The 19,840-nt window shown below is 33.0% G+C and overlaps 4 protein-coding genes across 4 annotated transcripts; 3 read left to right on the forward strand and 1 right to left on the reverse strand.

The window, feature by feature from the left end:
* Positions 1-5: 5 nt before the first annotated feature.
* Thor (eukaryotic translation initiation factor 4E binding protein thor) lies at positions 6-2,212 on the forward strand. Its single transcript, XM_080156096.1, has 2 exons — positions 6-1,293; positions 1,632-2,212. Exons 1-2 carry the CDS (start codon positions 957-959, stop codon positions 1,739-1,741), a joined length of 447 nt encoding a protein of 148 aa, XP_080012222.1. The 5' UTR covers positions 6-956; the 3' UTR covers positions 1,742-2,212.
* LOC145315926 (uncharacterized) lies at positions 2,198-8,984 on the forward strand. Its single transcript, XM_080156094.1, has 9 exons — positions 2,198-2,353; positions 2,913-3,062; positions 3,812-4,242; positions 4,754-4,869; positions 5,220-5,345; positions 6,288-6,360; positions 6,906-7,011; positions 7,320-7,567; positions 8,271-8,984. The coding sequence occupies exons 1-9, from the start codon at positions 2,198-2,200 to the stop codon at positions 8,722-8,724; spliced, it is 1,860 nt and encodes a 619-aa protein (XP_080012220.1). The 3' UTR covers positions 8,725-8,984.
* Positions 8,927-13,445, forward strand: mRpL24 (mitochondrial ribosomal protein L24). The gene is made up of 5 exons (XM_080156095.1): positions 8,927-9,053; positions 9,854-9,944; positions 10,342-10,540; positions 11,858-12,087; positions 13,163-13,445. Exons 1-5 carry the CDS (start codon positions 8,984-8,986, stop codon positions 13,374-13,376), a joined length of 804 nt encoding a protein of 267 aa, XP_080012221.1. The 5' UTR covers positions 8,927-8,983; the 3' UTR covers positions 13,377-13,445.
* An 827-nt stretch (positions 13,446-14,272) lies between these two features.
* On the reverse strand, positions 14,273-18,488 carry LOC145315930 (translocation protein SEC62-like). The gene is made up of 4 exons (XM_080156097.1): positions 18,043-18,488; positions 16,494-16,785; positions 14,926-15,104; positions 14,273-14,518 (listed from the first exon to the last, which is right to left on the reverse strand). The coding sequence occupies exons 1-4, from the start codon at positions 18,364-18,366 to the stop codon at positions 14,417-14,419; spliced, it is 897 nt and encodes a 298-aa protein (XP_080012223.1). The 5' UTR covers positions 18,367-18,488; the 3' UTR covers positions 14,273-14,416.
* Between the last annotated feature and the right edge of the window lie 1,352 nt (positions 18,489-19,840).

Consider the following 19,840-nt stretch of genomic DNA (forward strand, 5'->3'; position numbering starts at 1 on the left):
CGGAAAAAAAGGTAAATAAAGTATTGCGCAGTTCAAATTCAAGTCACAAAGCCGCACGTGCTAATTTTGTTTGTCAAAAACGCAATTTTATTCGTGTAAAATGTAAAATCTTAATATTGTAAATCTTTCCTCTTTTTTGTTGTATAATAATAGCGTTTATGTTCAGAAAATTTAACAAAAATAAACTACTGACTTTAGCTAGCCAGGTTTTGTTTATGTCAAATTAATTTTATTTTTGTCCACCATTTAATTTTAGATATGAAGTCAATAGTAAATAGTACATTAACTAAGTGGTCAAACAATTCTAATTGAATTTTTCTTGTTTTCTTGCTCTTGTGCTTTGAAACAACATTTTAAAACCATATTTATAGGGATGATGTAGTAATATTGTGCAATAATGTAGTACTACAAGTAAAACATATATGTATATACAATTACATAGGCTATAATAATCTGGTTTTGCTTGAGTAACATGGCAAAAGGAAAAATTAAAAAAATGATATTTACAAAATTTGTAGCAAAAGCATTAATGTAGCTTTTTTCTATGTGGGGATAGTTTTCTAGGTACAATCCCCTGTGGATACACACGTACCCCCCATATAATAATAAACACTCCTTGGACCTATTCAAAGCTTCACTGCAAAGGAGAACCATATCGGTAAAGTGGATGGGTAAAGAATTAAATACAGACGTAAATATTTAGGACTATGTTGGAAATCCAAGCCGGTTCCTATATCATTATCCAGTGTTTGTTTAGCCGTTTTAAATCATAATTGTTCAATTTTACTTCATGAACTATAGTTTCCTATTCTTAGAAATTGTAGGCACCCTAATATATTACCTATGTGAAAACATCATCATTTTATGTATGTTATATAGTAGTGCAGCTACTACATTACAAGAGTAACTCTCCTCCTTCCTCAAAATACGAGTGACATCTGTATTTTTGGTTCAGCATGACTATTTTAGATATAGGACACAAAGTTATTAGGTTAGTAATAATAAAGAAAAAAAGAAAGAAATGTTGGTATATCCCATTAAATTATTTTTTTTTCAGAATCATAATGTCTGCGTCCCCCATGGCACGTGCTGCAGCAGCTCAGGATATTCCTAGGAGGGTTGTCATCACCAGCGAGGAGGATATGCCCGCAGATTACAGCACAACACCTGGAGGAACAATGTTTGGAACCACCCCAGGCGGCACCAGGATTGTGTACGAGAGAGCATTTCTCATGAACATGAGGAATTCTCCATTGGCCAAGACTCCTCCTAAAAATCTTCCTGATATTCCAGGTAAAAACTAGCAATAGTATTCAATAGAACACAGAAGAGAACCTTATTAGCGTGCAGGCCTTATTGTTGATCGTAAATTTTATCACTCTAAAATTAGCTATTTCGTCTATGAATAAAAATAGTGTTATTTCCAGAGCCTGAAAAAAAATGCAAATACATGTTTTTTAAATTACTAGAAATCTTTGATTTAATATTACTCCCTTATTATGCCAGATTTTTATAATAAAAAATCAAAATAATAAAGTATAAAGGTTTAATAACTTCAATATAAATATTATGAATTACATTACATATTTTTGGGATATTTTCTAGAAAAAAAATAACATTATTTTGTTTAGGAGTAACTATGGGTCGCGGTGGCAACGAGGGCAAAAAAGTGTCCGAGAACAACAAGGGTGATAGCAACCACAAGAACGAGGATGACGATCAATTTTCTATGGATATCTAAGCTGTGCAATACAATGCAAATGTACATGTTGCCTCTTTGACGATACTGCTTTGTCGAGTTCTGATGCTCAGAATTTCAACCAGAGCTGCCAGTGCCGACACTAAATATTTGTTAGTGATTAATAATAAATTTTGTTAAATTTCAACCTACAACAGTTGCAGACTTTATTAAAGTTTTCTTCCGTAGTAAAATACATAATCTTTTTATAACTTGTGATGATAATGTTAAAATGTAATTGTGAAATTAGTACATCGATGTACAATGTACATACTTCTATTTTTTGTACAATATATAATATGTAATATATGGGCAAAGCATAATTTTTTTAACAAAATGCTTTATTTGGTAATTTTATATTGTATTGGTTTTGTTTTTTATTGTATGGGCATTCATATATTCTTATACACAAAGTTTCATCCATTTCCAAAGTGCCATAATTAAACTATTGTTGATTTTATGAAGGTTTCAGAAGGGAAGATGTTGGACGAAGAGGAAGATTGGTGTTTTGGTGACCACCATGATGAAGCTTCTAGTTGGTCACAGGGGGAAGATTCAGATATGGAAGATTTGGCTGAGCTTGAGGCCAGATTGTACAGTCAATATCATTATGAGGTAAATTCAAATTCTGCAAAGTCTCACCAAGAGAAATTCAAAAGTAAAGCTTTGCGATATTGATAAAAAAAATTTTTAGCATAATGAACAAAATTAATTAAAATATGCTCTTAATTGGAAGTACTACGAAATGGCATTTGAACGTAAAGAAATGATCCCATCTTTTCTCTGAAAACTATTTGCATTTTACACCTTATAATTGGAATACTTTTAATATTTTGCCATATGATTAAAAAGCTCCTTTCAAAGACTTTAAAACCAGTCATTACTCATTTCATTGTTAAATTAGTCACCTAATCATCGCTTAATCATCATAGATTACTTTTTATTGCTGTATATAATATTATTGTTGAAAGGTTTTCTTGTAATTTATGCTAACAATCCTAATAATGAAACGCAAACTTTTTTATCACAAACTTTTATATTTGTGTCCTTATGAACGGTGTGGTAAACGTTTATTGTTTTCTTTTGATATTCTTGATAACTAAGCTATATTTGTCATATTCAAGAACAACATACTGAGGATCAGTAATTTATTAATATATATCATTCATTATAGGAAGATTTTCTTGGAGAAAATTCTGCGACGAATAAGGAAGAACAACATCTAAGTAACCTGGAAACAAGCAACTTTAATAAAAATGAAATTGAAAACAATTTGCAAAAATCTGGGACTGGAAATTTATCAGATTTAACAAAACCTAAAAAGGTAGTTTTCGTTTTTCTTTTGAGTCTTTATTCTTCGTTTGCATTCTATCCTATAATATAAAGTACTAAGCTTTTATTGTTTGTAGCGAAGGATTTCGCTCACCACTGAACCGATATGGTTCTTTTTTTTAGAGGGAAGCTTCTTATAGGCCTTGAGATAGTTTTAGTCTATTTTATTTTTATAAATAAGCCTGAGTATGGTTTTATGCTATTTTTCTGCCCTTCCATATCTCATCGAATATAGAGCCTCTAGATGCTAGGGGCGCAGACGCTAGTATATTAGTATTGTAGATCATGGAAAGAAAACGAAGTAGCGGGTTTCATCGTATTTTCACATGAACTTTTCTCCCATTTATAGCCACTGTGGTGGGCCCTAACCCTTCATAATCATTATCATTTAACTAATCTGACCTAAAATAATAATCAAAAGCTACTGTTAAAATAAGAAGAAATCGACTACTTAGTTTTCTTTCCATGATCCAGTATTGTTTTATTAAGATTTATTTAAGGTGGTATAATTTCCAACCAAATTGAATGTCTCCCCCCCCCCCCCCCCCACCCTTCTCTTCTTCTTTCCTCAATTTATGTTTAATTTCCTTATTTTAGGTTTTTGTCGCGATGGGGTGATATTATAGAGAATATATCAAACTGGTTTTATTTTTCTTTTACTTATTTGTCATTCATGAGCGTCCAAGAGAGTATTGTCACCTTTCCCTTTAAACTATTTATACCTATTATTTTCTTTTTTAGAGTACCATCGGAGTTGTAAAACCGAAAACGTTGCAGAAAAGAAAGTTGACGCAAAACCCATTTTACAATTCTAACTCGAGTGGCTCGGACAGTGATAGTTCAATAGATGAGGGTATTATTGCTGTTGACAGCGATAGTGAGGTTGAATCAGTTAAATCTTTCTGTGATAAAAAATCTTCCCTGGCAAAAGCCAAACCCCCCAAAGTACCATTAGACCGTAGTAGAAGTGAATCAAACAAAATTTCTAAACCTCCATTAACATTGAACAAAGATAGAAACCGAAGTAAAAGAGATTTTTACGTAGCAGAATACGGGTCGGACTTTAGTGAAAATTTTGATTCTGATTGTGAGCTCTTGTCGGATGAGGAAGAAATTGAAAGTGATGGATTAAACTATAATATTCATAACAATGATAAAGTCCTTTCTATCAGGTATTTACTAAAAAAAAAATCCGCATTATTTCCGTGGATCTGTCCTAAATGTTAAATATTATATAATCATTTAAAACCTTGTACTGGCTTCTCATGGACTATAAAACTCATGAAAACATTTCAAAATTAATCTAGATATCTAGTAAAATTCAATAATCAGTGAAACTTTTTTTTTAAACTTGAAACTACCACCCGTAAGCGTCAATTTTTGACGCTAAAAAAATTGAACCTGTTTTTTTCTTACAATTAATCTATAGGTAATAAGACTTGGTGATTCCTATTTCTATGAAACTAGCTCTATATCTGCGCACCTTGCATCTAGGGGCTCTGTATTCAAAGGGATATTGGGGCAGTAAAATAGCACAAAACCAACCTTAGGTTTAAATCTATCAATAAAACAGCCTCAAAATTTCCCTACAAAGGAGATTTCAATTAGTTCAGTAGTTAATATATCAGACAAAAAGAAACCTTATTACTTTATATAATAAGATATCAATAGGTATTTTTTTAGGAAAGATGATTTACGTGACTTAAACAGGAAATCATCAATAGTTCCAGAGAAATGGAATTCTGAAATGAATCAGTTCTACTGTCAAATCAACGCCAAAAACCTGACTATTACTGTAGGTATGTTAATCCTTTTTTAAAGCTCGAATGGTCTAGAACAACTAACTTAATGATATATAATAATGCCTGGTATAGTAGAAGTAGACACGTTTTATATTGTAGCGTGGTTTGGCCAACACTAAAAAATTTGGAACATGGAAAGAAAACGAAGTAACTGGTTGCGTCATATTTTCACAGTAGCTTTTCTCCTATTTCTAGGAGGCTGTAACCCTGCGGGGCCTATTTCCTAACCTTGTGATGCAAAGATTTATATTTAATAATATTGCTTTTGATGAAGTACAATAATGTTCAATTTTCGACATGTTAAAATGCATTTGTGGTAAATGTTTTTATAAATATTTTGTTTTTAGATGATATTTTTAAAGAAACACGGAATTGTGATGAAGCTTGGAATCTTGACATGTCAGATATATACAAAACAAAAAGGAATAACAGATACTTTAGCAGAAATAGATGTAGCAACTGTAACCAATTTGGTATGTTAAACTTAATAACTACGGGGATGGGTTGGATAAACTTATAGGTCTTAAAAATTACCTAGTTTGTTAAAAAGTATGCCCTTGTATAATCTTAGACATATATCAGACAAACAACCTTCTTATCGCATAATCTAAACTATTTTAGCGATCCTTAATGTACATTTTTATTTGATGTGCTTGTTTTTGGACAATAATTTTACAACTTAATATTTATTAATAAGGAGGTTAATTTAAAATGTCTACAGCATAGGTAATTCAAGTTATAATTGAAAATAACCAGTGCGAACGAAGTTTTCACCAGATCTAAATTTTCTAAATCAAGATAATGCATAATATGTATAATCGGATCTATAATTAAAATTTTCTGGTTTTGATTTCCTCCAATAATCTATGAACTTTAAAGTCTACAAGGGGCCAAACAGCTCAACGTATATGTTATTTTTGTACAATATTTCAACCAGTAAAAGAAGGTCTACAATTAATCGGGAATAGCCATTACTTAAAAATGCACACTCACAGGTATCCTGTAGCGCACATAAATGCGCAAAATTACATATGTTGTGTATGTTTTCTTCAGTCAAGCCTACCCTATTTATCATTGGATCTAGGCTATTCCATATTATCTTATCAAGGGCTTCTCGTGCATATTGCGATGTGCGGTGCGGGTATAACATGTACGTTCAGCCGTTTAGCAACTAGCAGCTTTTAAATATCATAGATTTTGTGAAAGTTTCTAGGAATATTTTACCAGAACTGCACTAGATCAATATAATCAATCAATGACATGTCACTAAATACCTACTTAATTCCCCGATATTTGAGCAAAGTTCTAATTAACTGCCACATTGCATAGTCTACCCCCAATAAATTAAAAACCTGCTCACTGAAGGTGACAATGTCACATAGGTATCATGTTTTATAATTAAGATATTTTTGTAGATCACTATGTTCGAAATTGTCCAGAGCCGAGGAAGAAGATTAGATGTTCAATGTGTGGAGGAACTGGTCATAGGTATGTTATAAACTAAGTGAAGCAAAAATCAAAAAGGCTTTATTTTCTTAACATTTTTATTCTATAAATGTCTAATAAATAGTAATACGTTGTAATGTAGCACGTAAAAGAGGGGTAGAGGGCGAATTATAGACATTTTTCACATGAAGAGCCAGTAATTTTATTTTAGGTGCTTTACTCTTGGTTTTTAGAGATAATCAAGCCTAATTTTTTTTAACGATTATTTCCTTAAAAGCGCTGAATTAGACGGTTTGGAATCATAAGAGTCCACGTTATTTTTTCCAAAAAAAATTTTCCCTTAAAAAAGAACATTTAGGTAGCTGTAGAAATAACAGATTCATCAAAAAAAAGGTTTGAGTCCATTATCTCTTAACTAAGGAAGAGCACCTCAATTCACTTTCACAATTTTAAACTACTTTATTAAAGGAACTGCTTTAACTAATCTCAGTGCTGTAGCTCTTGTTTTGGTTCAGTTTTTAAAATTTGGATACCCGCCTCCGCCGCCCCAATTTAGTGATTAAAATTATTTAACTTGTCTTATTTAGGGATCAACGATGTCCTAACTCTCGTTGTCTTGGTTGTGGAAATTCTGATCATATGTTTCGAGATATTTGCCATAATTGTAAATACTTAGATAGTATTACTTGCAAGGTATTGTCTATAATATTTAAAGAATACCTATTAGTTTACTAATTTTTTAAAAGGTGATTAAGCATGTTCAGCAACTTCCGGCAGCAATGTCAAGCATTTTTCGGGTGAATATGTTTGGTTACTGTTAGATATTGTTAATTAAACAAACAAAAATTGTGCGACCACGATTTTAAAGTGTTTAGGGTTTTTAATGGCATCAAATGTCTGGTTGTGTTCAATGTGTCAAAATGCATTTCATTGAATGCTTTAAAAGGTATTAAGTACATAAATTACAGACACTGATAAATGATTTAAGAATAAAAATTTAGGAATGTGGATTTTCCGGACATAAAAAGAGCTATTGTCCTGACCTGTGGAGACGGTATCACAACACAACTACAGAAACAGCTGATTTCATTGAAGACAGTTCACCTGTGGCAATTCCACGTGACACCGCCAGCCACAAGCGACCAAAAGAGCAGTGGTGTTGTAATTGTGGCCGCCGTGGTCACCTGGTGGAGATATGTAGACACAGACAATATTCTAAACACCCGGCTAGACCAGTCTCTGTACAAAGGTAATTTAGATTTTTTTCCTGTTTTTTTCATATAGTCTACTATCATTGACTTTGCAATAATTAAAAATTTAACAAAAAACAAAATTTAAGTCATGTGTTTATTTCCAAAGAAGATAAAGTATAGAATAGAATCCAGATAGACAAATCTGCCTGGCTAGCCTGAAATAAAATTGTAACTTATGAAAGTCCAAAAAGTCAGTAGGTATGGCTTTTAGTAAAATCGCATGATTTTAGAAATTATCCAGATATTAAAATCAATGCCTTTTTTAATAATTTACTGAAAGCCATACTGACTGGCATTTACCCATTCACATTTGATTGAAACTTTATATAATGTGCAAAACCATGTACAAAATTGAATATAAACGTGAATTTATTAAAAATAACTAACAAATATTTGGACAAAAATAATAATATTTTCTTTTTTAAAAAGTATTATTTAAGTTTTGTCCAAACTGGACAATCGTACAATATAAGTTGGTTGTAATTTTTTTTATTGCGCAGAAAAGTCTTCTGTTTTCCAATAAATATTTGAGGCTTTCAATTCTATACTTTGTCTTCTTTGTTTTGTGTTAATTTTCAAATAATCTTGTTAGTTACTTTTAAAACATTTTTGTGTTATTGAGCATATCGGTTGCTCAATAGTTCAATTGAAACTTGAAAAAGATTTATTAAATGAGTGAATAATAAGTTATGTGTTTAGTTATGATGCCGTTAACACAACTGAATTAAGTCAAGAGCAAAATGAAGATAGAAAATCAAATAGAAATGATACCCCTAAGATCAAAAAGAAGAGAAAATCAGAATTTCAATCCTCATTTACACGAGATTTTTCTACTCCACCAAATAAGAAACGGCGAAAAAATATGCCAAAAATGGACGGTACAGTATCACACTTTGAATTTCTACATAATACACATGAAAGATATCCTGTAAGAAAAGGTAACTCGTCAAATAAAAAAGAAAGAAAGAGAAATTACTTTAAAGAAACTGTAAGAAGCTCAAGGTACAAAGTACCCAAAGACCAAAACACAAAGGGCAATAAATCACATTCAAAATTGAGATATACCAAATATGGTAAACTGAAACCAAAAAAGAATAAACACTGCGCTAGAGATTCTGTAGTTTATTTCCAAAATAAACACTGGAGATTCTGAATTTTATTCCAAAATTGGCGAAATTTCCGTAATATTTGAATTGTAAAAAGCCTTGAAAGAAATATTAGCATGTGTTTATATTGAGATTATTTGGAAGAAAGTTGTCTTCCTAAAATATATCCTTTTCAACTAGTGCCTAAATGTGATACCTATACATTATTTATTGGTGAAATTGCTCGTAACTATTTAATAAATGCTAAATTATTGTTCTACCATTTTATTTTATACATTGTGATAATTTTTTTTTTTTTCAGAGAAAATGAGACTAACATTGTGCAGTTTTGCCAGACGAATACCTGGAGTTAATGATCCATTACATTCTGGATTAGGTCAGCTTTTAGTCAATTACGAGAACATTTTTTTAATTACCGAAAAAGTACCTATATATAAAATCGGAGGGAGGTGGGGTGGTTGTAATCTCTATGTGCTAGCAAGCTGTAAAACTAAGTTTTTGTACAAATGGAATGCTAGAATAGTTATTTCTCGCATTGTATTATAAACGGCTTTCCGCGGTTATAGAAAGTACAATTATGAGATTAAAACTAGTTTTTTTTAGCCCCGAGGTGCCGAAGGCGCCGGCTAAAAAAACTGGTTTTAATCTTATGATTGTACATTTCTATATTCGTAGAAAGCTGGATATAATACGATGCTAGACATAGTTTTTTCGTATGGATGAGAACCGGTTCCTATCCACCGGATTCGAATGAATACGAGAAATTAAAATATAGTTTCTTATAAACAGCCTTGTATAAATGTTATCCAAATTTTTCGCCGAATTAGACTGGTTGAATTGTTTTGTTGAAATTCTTTCAATAGGTATCTATTTTAGATTTTGGCATTAAAATAATTTGTATTTTTATTATTTTTCTACATAAAATGGAGATGAAAATTGGAAAGACAATTTAAAAGCTCCCCATTAAAGAATAGTCCACACGGTGCAACCCTTTTTTATTTTCGAAAAAAAACTACCCAAAGAAGGGGGTTGCGGGCAAACAAAATTAAATTCTATCAATTCCTAGTAAATATATTCACAATTTGAAAATTGAGAGACATGTTGAAAAATATCTCTCCCGACCCCCCATCCTTAAGGTCGATGTATTAAAATTCTAAATTAATATAAATTTACCAGGCGAGTATACAACCGATTTCAGTAACCTACCCCAGAGATATATAAAAAGAAAATCATCAAAATTGAAATATAAATCTCCTTTTGGCGTAGAGTAAGTTTTAAATATATCTTAAATAGATTATCATATTGAGGGGAAAGGGGGCGATATGTCAGATCTCGCAATCTAATCATAGTTAATAATAAGCCGCACAATCTTATCTTTATAGAATGCACGCTTGAAATGAGTACAGCACTATTTAGAATGAGCCTCAATGAAACATGTACAAACCAATCAATTTTATTAGTTGTTCCTCGACCTTGTTACTGTCAATGCATTCCCCACTCCTTGTTTTTCTCCATATGATTTAGTACGGTTTACATGTAATTTGCCATTTTATAAGAATATTTTCTCGATTTCTTTTCTATCAATTATTCTCACTGATACTAAGTTGTGTATGATGTATTGTTTTAATGCTGCGCTACTTATAAACATTACTCTTCTTGTCTAGGTATAAGCCTATGTTTATCAACAACGAAATTAAAAGACACACAATGGACCGGCCTTGGACCTCTCAATTTTGGATGAGGAATCCTGCTTTCAAAACCAGTGGAGAATTACCTATTGTTGAACCAATAAAAGCTGAGAATTGGATGTGGTTCCGAGGGGACAGGGTGGAAATTTTAACTGGGACAGATAAGGGAAAACAGGTATTATAATGTTGAAGCACAATGGATTAATATTATATGAAATTAGTTCGTATCGTATTATAGACAGCTTAACATGAAAGGTTATGAAAGATCAATTAAAGTATGACTTAGAACCGATTCTAATCCAGCGGATATCAATCGCTTGCAAAGCCATACTGAAATAACAATAGCATGATATTAACAACTATGCAAACAATACAGAGTTCAAGGATAATAAAGAGGTGGAACATAACTAAAATTAACGTTTATCTTAAAGATTAACATAAGGTTGGGTTTGTTGGCATGAATTTAATATAGTCCGTATATGTTAATAAATATTTCTAACGTTTAGAGCCAATGAATGGTGTGTGTTGAAATGATTTATTCAGTTTACAGAAATAATCATACATCATATAATAAGTAAAATACGAAAAAAAATGATAAATTAGAAACGTGTTAGTAAGTTAAGGGTTAGCAGTTATACATGTAAAATATTTATGACTAACTACACAATTAAAATGATAATGTTTAAATTTGTTTGGTGTTTGTGTTTCAGTTGATTGGTTTGATTTATAGCAAGCATTTTGGGCAGGAGTAGACTGTGGAGTTGGAGGTTTCCCAGTTTAAGCTTACTGGGCATTTTTCGGGACTTACAAAATAGAACATTTTATAATTTTTGTAGTTTTAAGAAACGGTATCCCCCTTCCCTCTCTAGTTTGTCGTGATTATTTTTTTCAAATTAATAAAGGGAGGAGTAGGTTGTGCTAAAATTCCGTGAAGGTGTGAGTTTTAAGGCTTAAAAACAGTAGTATAACGATAATATTAACTAAATATGTATATTGCTTATTGAAAAAAACTACAGACATGATTTTTTTTAAGTTAACGTTATCTGAAAATTGTTAAAAAAAAGCATGAAAATTTCACCCAAAGCTTTGTTAATGTCAAGCTGACAAAAATTAATTATTAACATAATACATAGAATTACCATGGACAATAAAATAATGTTTTAAAAATCAGTAGGTATCTTTGAAATAATTGGCATTATTTGTAATTTTTTAAACTCTTTCCAATAATTTTTTTTTATAATTGTCAATTTTGTTATTATTGTCAGTTAGACATGAGCGAAGCATTCGATGAATTTTCCGGGTTTTTTAACAATTTTTTTTAAATTAAAAAAATGTTTTTTTTTGTCTATAGTTCTTTTCAATAAGAAATACACATATTTAGTGAATATTATCGTTCTAATCCTGTTTTTAGGCCTGAAACTCACACCTTTACGGAATTTTAGCACAACCTACTCCTCCCTTTCTATTTATAAATATACTTTATTAATTCTAGGGTTACATAAACATGATAGTTCAAGAGCGTAACTGGGTGACAGTGGAGGCTATGAACTGCAAGTTCGAGTCTGTTGGTGGTAACGAGGACTTTCCGGGTATTATTATGATGGAAGAGAAACCTTTGCTGGTGACACGTGACATTAAGCTGGTCGATCCATCCGACGAGAAACCTTCTGAGGTCCAATGGAGAATTACAGAGTCGGGAGAAAGAGTTAGAGTTTCTATGAGGTAAATATTTAAGTTTTTATTCACAATTGGAAAGTGGCTGGGGGAATAGAGGGAGGAGTTGAAAAACTTATTATTGGTGAAGCTTATCTGCTGGTCATTTTGATCGTTCTTTTTTTTACAGCGTTACATTCTTTATTCAATTTTTGCAATTATTTTCTTTTCTGAACTGAAATGTTTTTTTTTTTGTGGAAACTATCTAACTGGTTCTGAACCTTGAAATTATAAATATAAGGGGGGGGTTTTTAATGCAACCATCTCGTAATCAGTGAGCAAATGACACTTAGAATTCGAATTTCGATCTGAACTTTTGCATGAGTAATCCTGGGTAGGTCTATTTTCCCTAAATCGAACAAAAAGTTGGAAAAGTAACGGCTAGCGGCTCAGCCGTTAAGCCGTTTTTAGCCTATTTTCAGGGTAAATCCATCATCAATTACGTAGGAATCAACTTTTTAAAACATATTTTTGGTTTAATTCATGTTAAATGATAGCAATAACCATTTTTAAAACTTCTAGCACCAACAGCTACCGTGTAGAACCGTTTTATAGCGTTTTGGAGTAGAAAAGAGTATTATGTTTAGAGAGGTTTCGTGACTAATTTGCAATATAGATATCAAAAAAATGACTGAGCCGCCACCCGTTAGCCGCTACTTTTCCAACTTTTTGTTCGATTTAGGGAAAATAGACCTACCAAGGATTACTCATGCAAAATTTCAGATGGAAATTCGAATTCTAAGTGCCATTTGCTCACTGATTACGAGATGGTTGCATTAAAACCCCCCCCCCCCCTTATTTAGCATGTTAGTATCTCTTTTTCTTAGGCTTTTGATCTAAAACATCTATAATACAAAGTAGAACGATGTCTGTCTGTTTGTTTGTAGCGAAGGATCTCGCTAACCGCTGAACCGATCGGGTTCTCCTTTACAGGGTAGTTTCTCATAGGTCCCGGGAAGGTTTATAACTATTTTCTTTGGGTGTGGGACACCCCCCCCCCCCAAAAAAAAAAGAAATATAAGGTAACATTTTTTATTATAAAAGCCTAGATAGTTTGATTTTTAACAGATTATTTGTGTTTTAGGACTGGAACAGAAATCCCAATTCCAACAAAATCCGAAGAAACACTGGACTACAAGAGTAAATCAGGTTACCAACTCAACAAGTTAAAGGACACCCGACCAAATGTGGTTGAAGAGGTGACATATGAACCATCCCTGGCTACTTTCGAGATGGATATCATGAGGCAGATGGGAATTGAGGAGACCAGGGTTCCCAAGAAAACTTGGTGGTATTAAAGACACAATATTTATTTATTTACATATTACTTGTTTGTTATTAAGAGAAAATAAATATAGAAAATTTTATTCATATTCACGTTGTTTTAATATAGCATTTCAAATACTAAATCAACTTGCAAATTGTAATCTACATTTTTTAAGGTATGTTCTTAAAATAATGTTACAGTATTTATGTGTGTCTGTGTACCAAAGGATTATGGTAACCGATCTAGTTCTCCTTTACAGGGTAGTCCTAGGGAAGTTTATATCCAATTGTGGGAGGATAACACCACCTTCCTAGTTACTAGTACCTAAAATCAATCTTAATTTTATTATTTATAGAATAGCCTTGCTCTCGTTAAAAGTAAAATAATTCTTATGAAATAGGTAACAAATTTATTCTTAAATAAACAAAATAAAAACTAGGTATATAATCTGTTTACAAAATTTTGGGTAGGTATAAATTGTTTTTAAACTTCATAATAATATTTCATAATCCTGACAAGCAATAAAAAATTTGACAATTGGTGCCTCGAAGTGGATAAAGGTAAAATTGATTGAAATCAACCTACACCATCGTAGTAATAAAAAAGGATGTAGTTTCTTACAAATAAAATGCTTATTTTAAAAATTTATTTTTTGTATGCATTCTTATATTTGTTAAAATTTTGTACTGAAATAATATAATATAGTTTCAGCTGTTTGGTCACTAGCAGCCATTATAGTTGCTGTTTTTGTTGAAAAATGATCCAAGTTTCTCATTAAGCAAAATATTCTAGATTAAAAATTAATAAAATTTTAATAATTGAAAGAAAATGGTGCGTTGGATACTATCAACTTTGTCTTAATCCATTTCTGGATAGGCGTGGAAAGATAAGTCAGAGATTCAAATAAGAGATTCGGTAGGTAACATATAATTATTCAAATATTTATTTCTTTGTTTCAATACTTTTCACCTACATAATAAATAGAAGGGTAATCTTTGATGCATTAAAAAAAAATTAAATATTCCTAAAGAAGAGTTTAAATTTAAATAAACAACATTTTTGTGAGGATATTTAGATATTTTTGCACTTTTCAACAAATTCAAATGATTTGGCACTCTCGTTGCTGTCACTGTCACTATGCTTCTCTTCAGGGGCCTTCTTAGCATCCTCCTCCTTTTAATAAGATCATTTATAGATTTTAAAAAATGGTTAAGTTTAAGTTTATCTTAATACTAACATTGAGTAAATACACTTATCCTTATACAAAAGTTACAGGATTTTTGAGTCTGTCTGTACCGAAGGATCCTAGTCATTGAACCGATATTGTTCTCCTTAACAACGTAGTGTCTTATAGGTTCTGGAAAGGTTTATAACTTTTTTTGGGGAGGGTGCCAAAATGAATTGCCTCTAGAAAAGAAAAAAACACTATTTGACTTAACTTCGTACAAGGGTGTCAGAACTTTCCTTTTTAAAATTACAATTAAAGTGCGTGGATCGACTACCCCTCTTCCCTCTCCCAACCTCAAGGCCTCTAGGGGTGCAGCGAATAGCATTAGAATAATACAAAATGATCTTCATGCCTGATTAAGAGCAACCTCTTGTTCTTCAGATGGCGACACTGTGTTGTTGTGAGAGCCCATATCATCATCATCCTTCCTCACCTCCCCGGTGTACTTGTACTTGTACAGGGGCCAGAATGATTGCAGGAAGGTAGTGTCTTCTGTCAGGTTAGGGAGCATGTAGAATTTCAGCTTGAATCCTGAACAACAAATAATATTCTGATTATTTTAAACGACTAGGTATATTTAAAGAAATTGGAAATAGAAATTTACCCTAGACGCAACAACCCGTCGAACTTTTTATGAATTTCAACCAGATTGAGATTTATTGTCACATGTGATTAATGATTAATTCATTGTATAAAGTAGTAAGCGTTTTTTTGTCGGTCCCAAAGGATCTCGCTAACCGTTGAACCGATATAGTTATCTTTTACAGTGGAGCTTCTTATAGGTCCTGGGAAGGTTTTAAACTATTTTTGGAGAGGGCGTCTTCACCCCCCTCCCCCCTAAAAATATTTTTTAACTCTTGAAACTCGAATTTAAAATGGGAGGAGGTCGACATTCCCCCTCCTACCAGTGCCCCTAGAGGCTTCTAGTGGGCGTAGCCGCTAGTATAATTATACTGTAAATGAGACACAATAATACGTCTTAAATTCCGTTAAAATGGTGCATACTGCTACTCTGTCAGGTGAGCGACATTAATAGTAGAGGGAATACATTGGTTCACAACAGGCGTAAATCATAACCATACACAACTAGGACTTTTAGACAACGGTCTTGCAATCAAAGAGTTTGTTTCTGTTGGGCATTTGGACAGAAAGGGAGACATTTGACTTACTTAAAAACTTATTCATATCGTTAATTTAGAATCAGGTTCGTGTGTAGTGGATTGCATTGTATGTGGCAGTGACGAGATACATGAATTTAATAAGAAGGATGCAGGGTAGGGTGGGTCGATTTTGGACATTTTTTTTCTGAGGCCAAAGCGGGGATCTGCACTCAATTTATATAATATAGATATAATACACATCTGGATGATTTAAAATTTATCTTAAGTCTTAAAACCGCTGACGACCAGACATTCAATTGTATAGCTATTTGTAAATGAGAGTCAAAAATTTATTGAATCAGAACTATGGCTTCATGGTGCTCCCTGGAAATGCCTTGAGGAGCTGAGTCAGGAACTTTTGTCCGTTTAAAAAAATCTCGTTCCTAGCCTGAGAAAATCTAAAAAACCTCTACAAATTGGACAATTCTCAATAAACCTTAAATTTTTTTGTTTTTTTAGTGATTTCTAAGGCTAGGAACGAGATATTTTGAAACGGACAAAAGTTCCTGATTCAGCTCCTCAAGGCCTTTCCAGGGAGCACCATGAAGCCATAGTTCTGATGCAAAAAATTTTTTTGAATGTCGTCTTTGCATACTAATAAGTAATGAATTATATTTATATGTGGTCGTGTTCTAAAACTCAATTTTTTAAAATTCTTTTTCGGTCAGAAATGTTTTTAAGGTTAATTTTATCTGTTGCATAGCTTTGTCTAATTCCGATATGAACCCACCCTAATGCAGGGCTACAAAAAAAACTGTACCTGAAAGAAGATAAAGGGTCCAATATAGAATATATTTTATTAAGGCCAGACACAAGACACCAACCATGAAGCAGGCCGCCAACCACATCATCCAGTGGGCACCGCGGCGAATTTTACGCGGCCACAGCGGAAACAGGCACAAGATGATGACAGCTATAACAATGAGGCCGCCGGCAATCCAGTAGTACCACGGGATAGGGTCATACAGCCATACAAAGGCATCTGTGCTGTCTACAAATACTTGATCTAAGTGCATGTCAAGGCGTATTTTTCGCTTTTTCTGTTTTTTCTCCTCTAAATACATTTTGTTGTTTTTACCTCAGCAAACGTACATATGCTACTAAATCAGGTTAGGGAACATGATAAAAATTACTGCCATTAGCAAAAATGGAAAATAAGCGTAGATTTATTTATTCAAATAACGATACTTAAGAGATATTAGCATCTAGGGGCTTTGTATACGAGGGCATAAAAATTGCCTAAAATCATCCCATAGCTAAAATATAAAATGAAAAGCCTAAAATTATCCAAGAGCCTTAGTGAAGCTTTCCTAAAATGAAGCTCAATTGAAGTTATCAATATCTTAAGCTACAGTAAGAAACCGTATTACCTATGTTTTAGAAAACTATGTCAAAATATGTAAAATGTTTAATGAATTCTATACAAGTATACGTAAAAGCGAGTGCCCTAATAATCTTATAATATAATTTCCTTCCCTATTTTTGATAAAGCCATGGATTAAGTTAATTAACTTTTATTGTCTGATTTTAAATAACTGTTAGATTTGTAGTAGCTTTATTATTAGTATATTATGTAGGTTGTGTGCTAGGAATGCTCGTAAAATAAACAACAAATCGTTCCTGATTCAAGCTCGTTTGTATTTTGTTTGTTTTCATCATTTGCCGCAGCATCATCAACCTGAACATTTATTAAGCCAGCCAAAAATTTTATACTCATTTTTTGCAAGGATTCTGGGTTTATATTTTATCTCTGGATGTACTATTTACATATTAAAGGTAAATAAATCCGTCCCCAGATTTTGAGGGGGAGGGGGGATCAAAATATCTTTAAAATCTAATAAATGTAAACATGTAAACATGTAAGAGTTTTAGAGAGTAGGAGATTGGGGGAGAAGGCCTCTTCACATTTTTTGTGTGTCTATGGCACATCTAATTTAGGGTTAAATTTGAAAAAAAGGATGGAAATATAAAAAATCAGTTTATTGGATAAACGACCATTAACAATTATTTAGTGAAGACACAAATAAAGAATTACTTATCAAGAATAAAAAAGTAACATAGAAGCTACTCATAATGTCTTAGAAGCAACAGATGGAACCTTAAAATTATTAGTAAGTTACATATAAAGTATTGACTAAGATGTATAGAAGACACTGTCGTCCATAATTCAGAAAATATTCCTTTATGTATAACTGATTTATATTAAGGAAAGCAAGATTGATTATTACCTGTTCCTGATTGGCAGCTCCGTTATCCTCTGAGTCGCTTTTATCCTTCTTTTTCCCTTTCCTGCCACTCTCCTCCGTCACAGGAACCTTCCTGGCACGATGGAACATCTTGTACCGTAACAGCAGGTCTAGAAACTCGACACACTGTTCACGAGATTCAAAAACAAAATCCTGTTTCTGTGCTTTATTGTTGTCCTCGGCCCAGGGACTTTCTTCCATCAGCATGTCAATTGCCTTTTTCCCGCTGAAATAATCCACAACATGGCTGTACAGAAACTTTGTTCGTTTTGTGGGTACGTGTTGCTTCATCCATGCTGTTACTTGCTTCTGTAGTTTTGTCATGGGCTCCTTCGGATTCATGTTCACTTTTTCAGGTTTAGAATTCGACGGTTTTCGCCGTTCCATTTTTTTTACTTTTTATATTTAAATATAACTATTAAAGGGTAATAATTATTATTTTAAACTATTTTAAAATATTGTATATAAAAACGCACGTCAGAGCACGTACAAAACCAACTGACGTTTAATTAGGACAGGTAGTTGTGTATGTGTGTTTGCGCGCGACTACTCTTTACGGTACATCAAATATTCCCCCTTCTTTAGTCATACCATTTCATAGTCCTCCCCCCCTTCAAATTTCTCTTATTATCCTTAAAATACTAAAAATAAGTATCTGTGCTTGCGTGCAGGTAGATGGCGTAATTTCTCCAAATTGGTTTCTAAATGTGCAAATTTACAATACAATACATACGCCAGACAGACATTCTACTGTGATTGATTTGGGTTAAACAACTGAAAAAACCACCATTGCATATTTGCTTGATCTAAATTATTCTGACGCAAGTTAAAGGATATTTAAATGAGAAAACCTTGAAAAATATGAACATCTGATATTTGCAAATAAACGAGTTACGTAGCGTAGCTACTCTGTGATGAGAATCTCTGTCCAACCCTTTTGTTTACAAATATATAACATATTGACATGAACATTCATAAGATAAAATACAAATGAATGTCGTGCAGAGGATTTTCCCAAGGTGTTGGGGGAAAAACTTGATAAATGTCAAAACTTTCTCAAATGTATTGTTAGTCAATTGGCGGCGCGTAAATACACCCCTCCTAATTTCAAGGGTGGTGTGACTTTTTCCTCGACATCCATCTTGGCTGGTGAGGGTGTATACTACTGTCAAAGGGGGTAGAACCTTAGGGCGCTTTATACACTCACCTTCTGCTCGCCTTTAGTCCAAATAAAATTGCACATAAATTGAAAGTATCCTACCGTAAGAAATCAGAAGCATGTCTCCGGTAGACTAAAGGTGCATTTCAGAGGTGTGCCATTAATGGATACCTTACTAGGGCGAGGCTGCAGTCTATGACACTTAAACGTCAGGTCCAACAACTCAGGCTAACGAAGGGGAGCCAAATATTTCCCAGGGTATTAGGTTAAGTAACACCTATCAGACAACCAACTCTTTAATTGCACGACCTTTGTCTGAGAAGTCCTAACTGTGCGTGTTAATGAGTTGCGCCTGTTTTGGACAAAGCCATTTCCCCCACTCTTATTATTTATGTCGCGCACCGGACATAGCAGAAGTAGGAACCATTTTTAACGTCTTTAGTTATGACGAAGTGTCGGGGTGAGATTCTAACCTATCACCTCCCCGTCGACGAGCAGATGCACTACATGTTATTGTTAAGCAACGGATCTATAGTATAGGGTTGCACAAGGTGGTTGCGATGGGGAGATACAATTATCTAACCCTTTCTCCCTCTAGTGTTTTACTCTAATTGTTGAGCCACAATCGCGGGTCAAAGGGGTAATGGCTTGGCTCAACAAAATTGGGGCAGTCATTAAATCTAAGAGTTGGTTGTCACGGCA

This window comes from Acartia tonsa, chromosome 4 (genome assembly GCF_053477335.1).
Source record: "Acartia tonsa isolate MP-2025a chromosome 4, ASM5347733v1, whole genome shotgun sequence".
In the NCBI taxonomy this organism is placed as follows: domain Eukaryota; kingdom Metazoa; phylum Arthropoda; class Copepoda; order Calanoida; family Acartiidae; genus Acartia; species Acartia tonsa.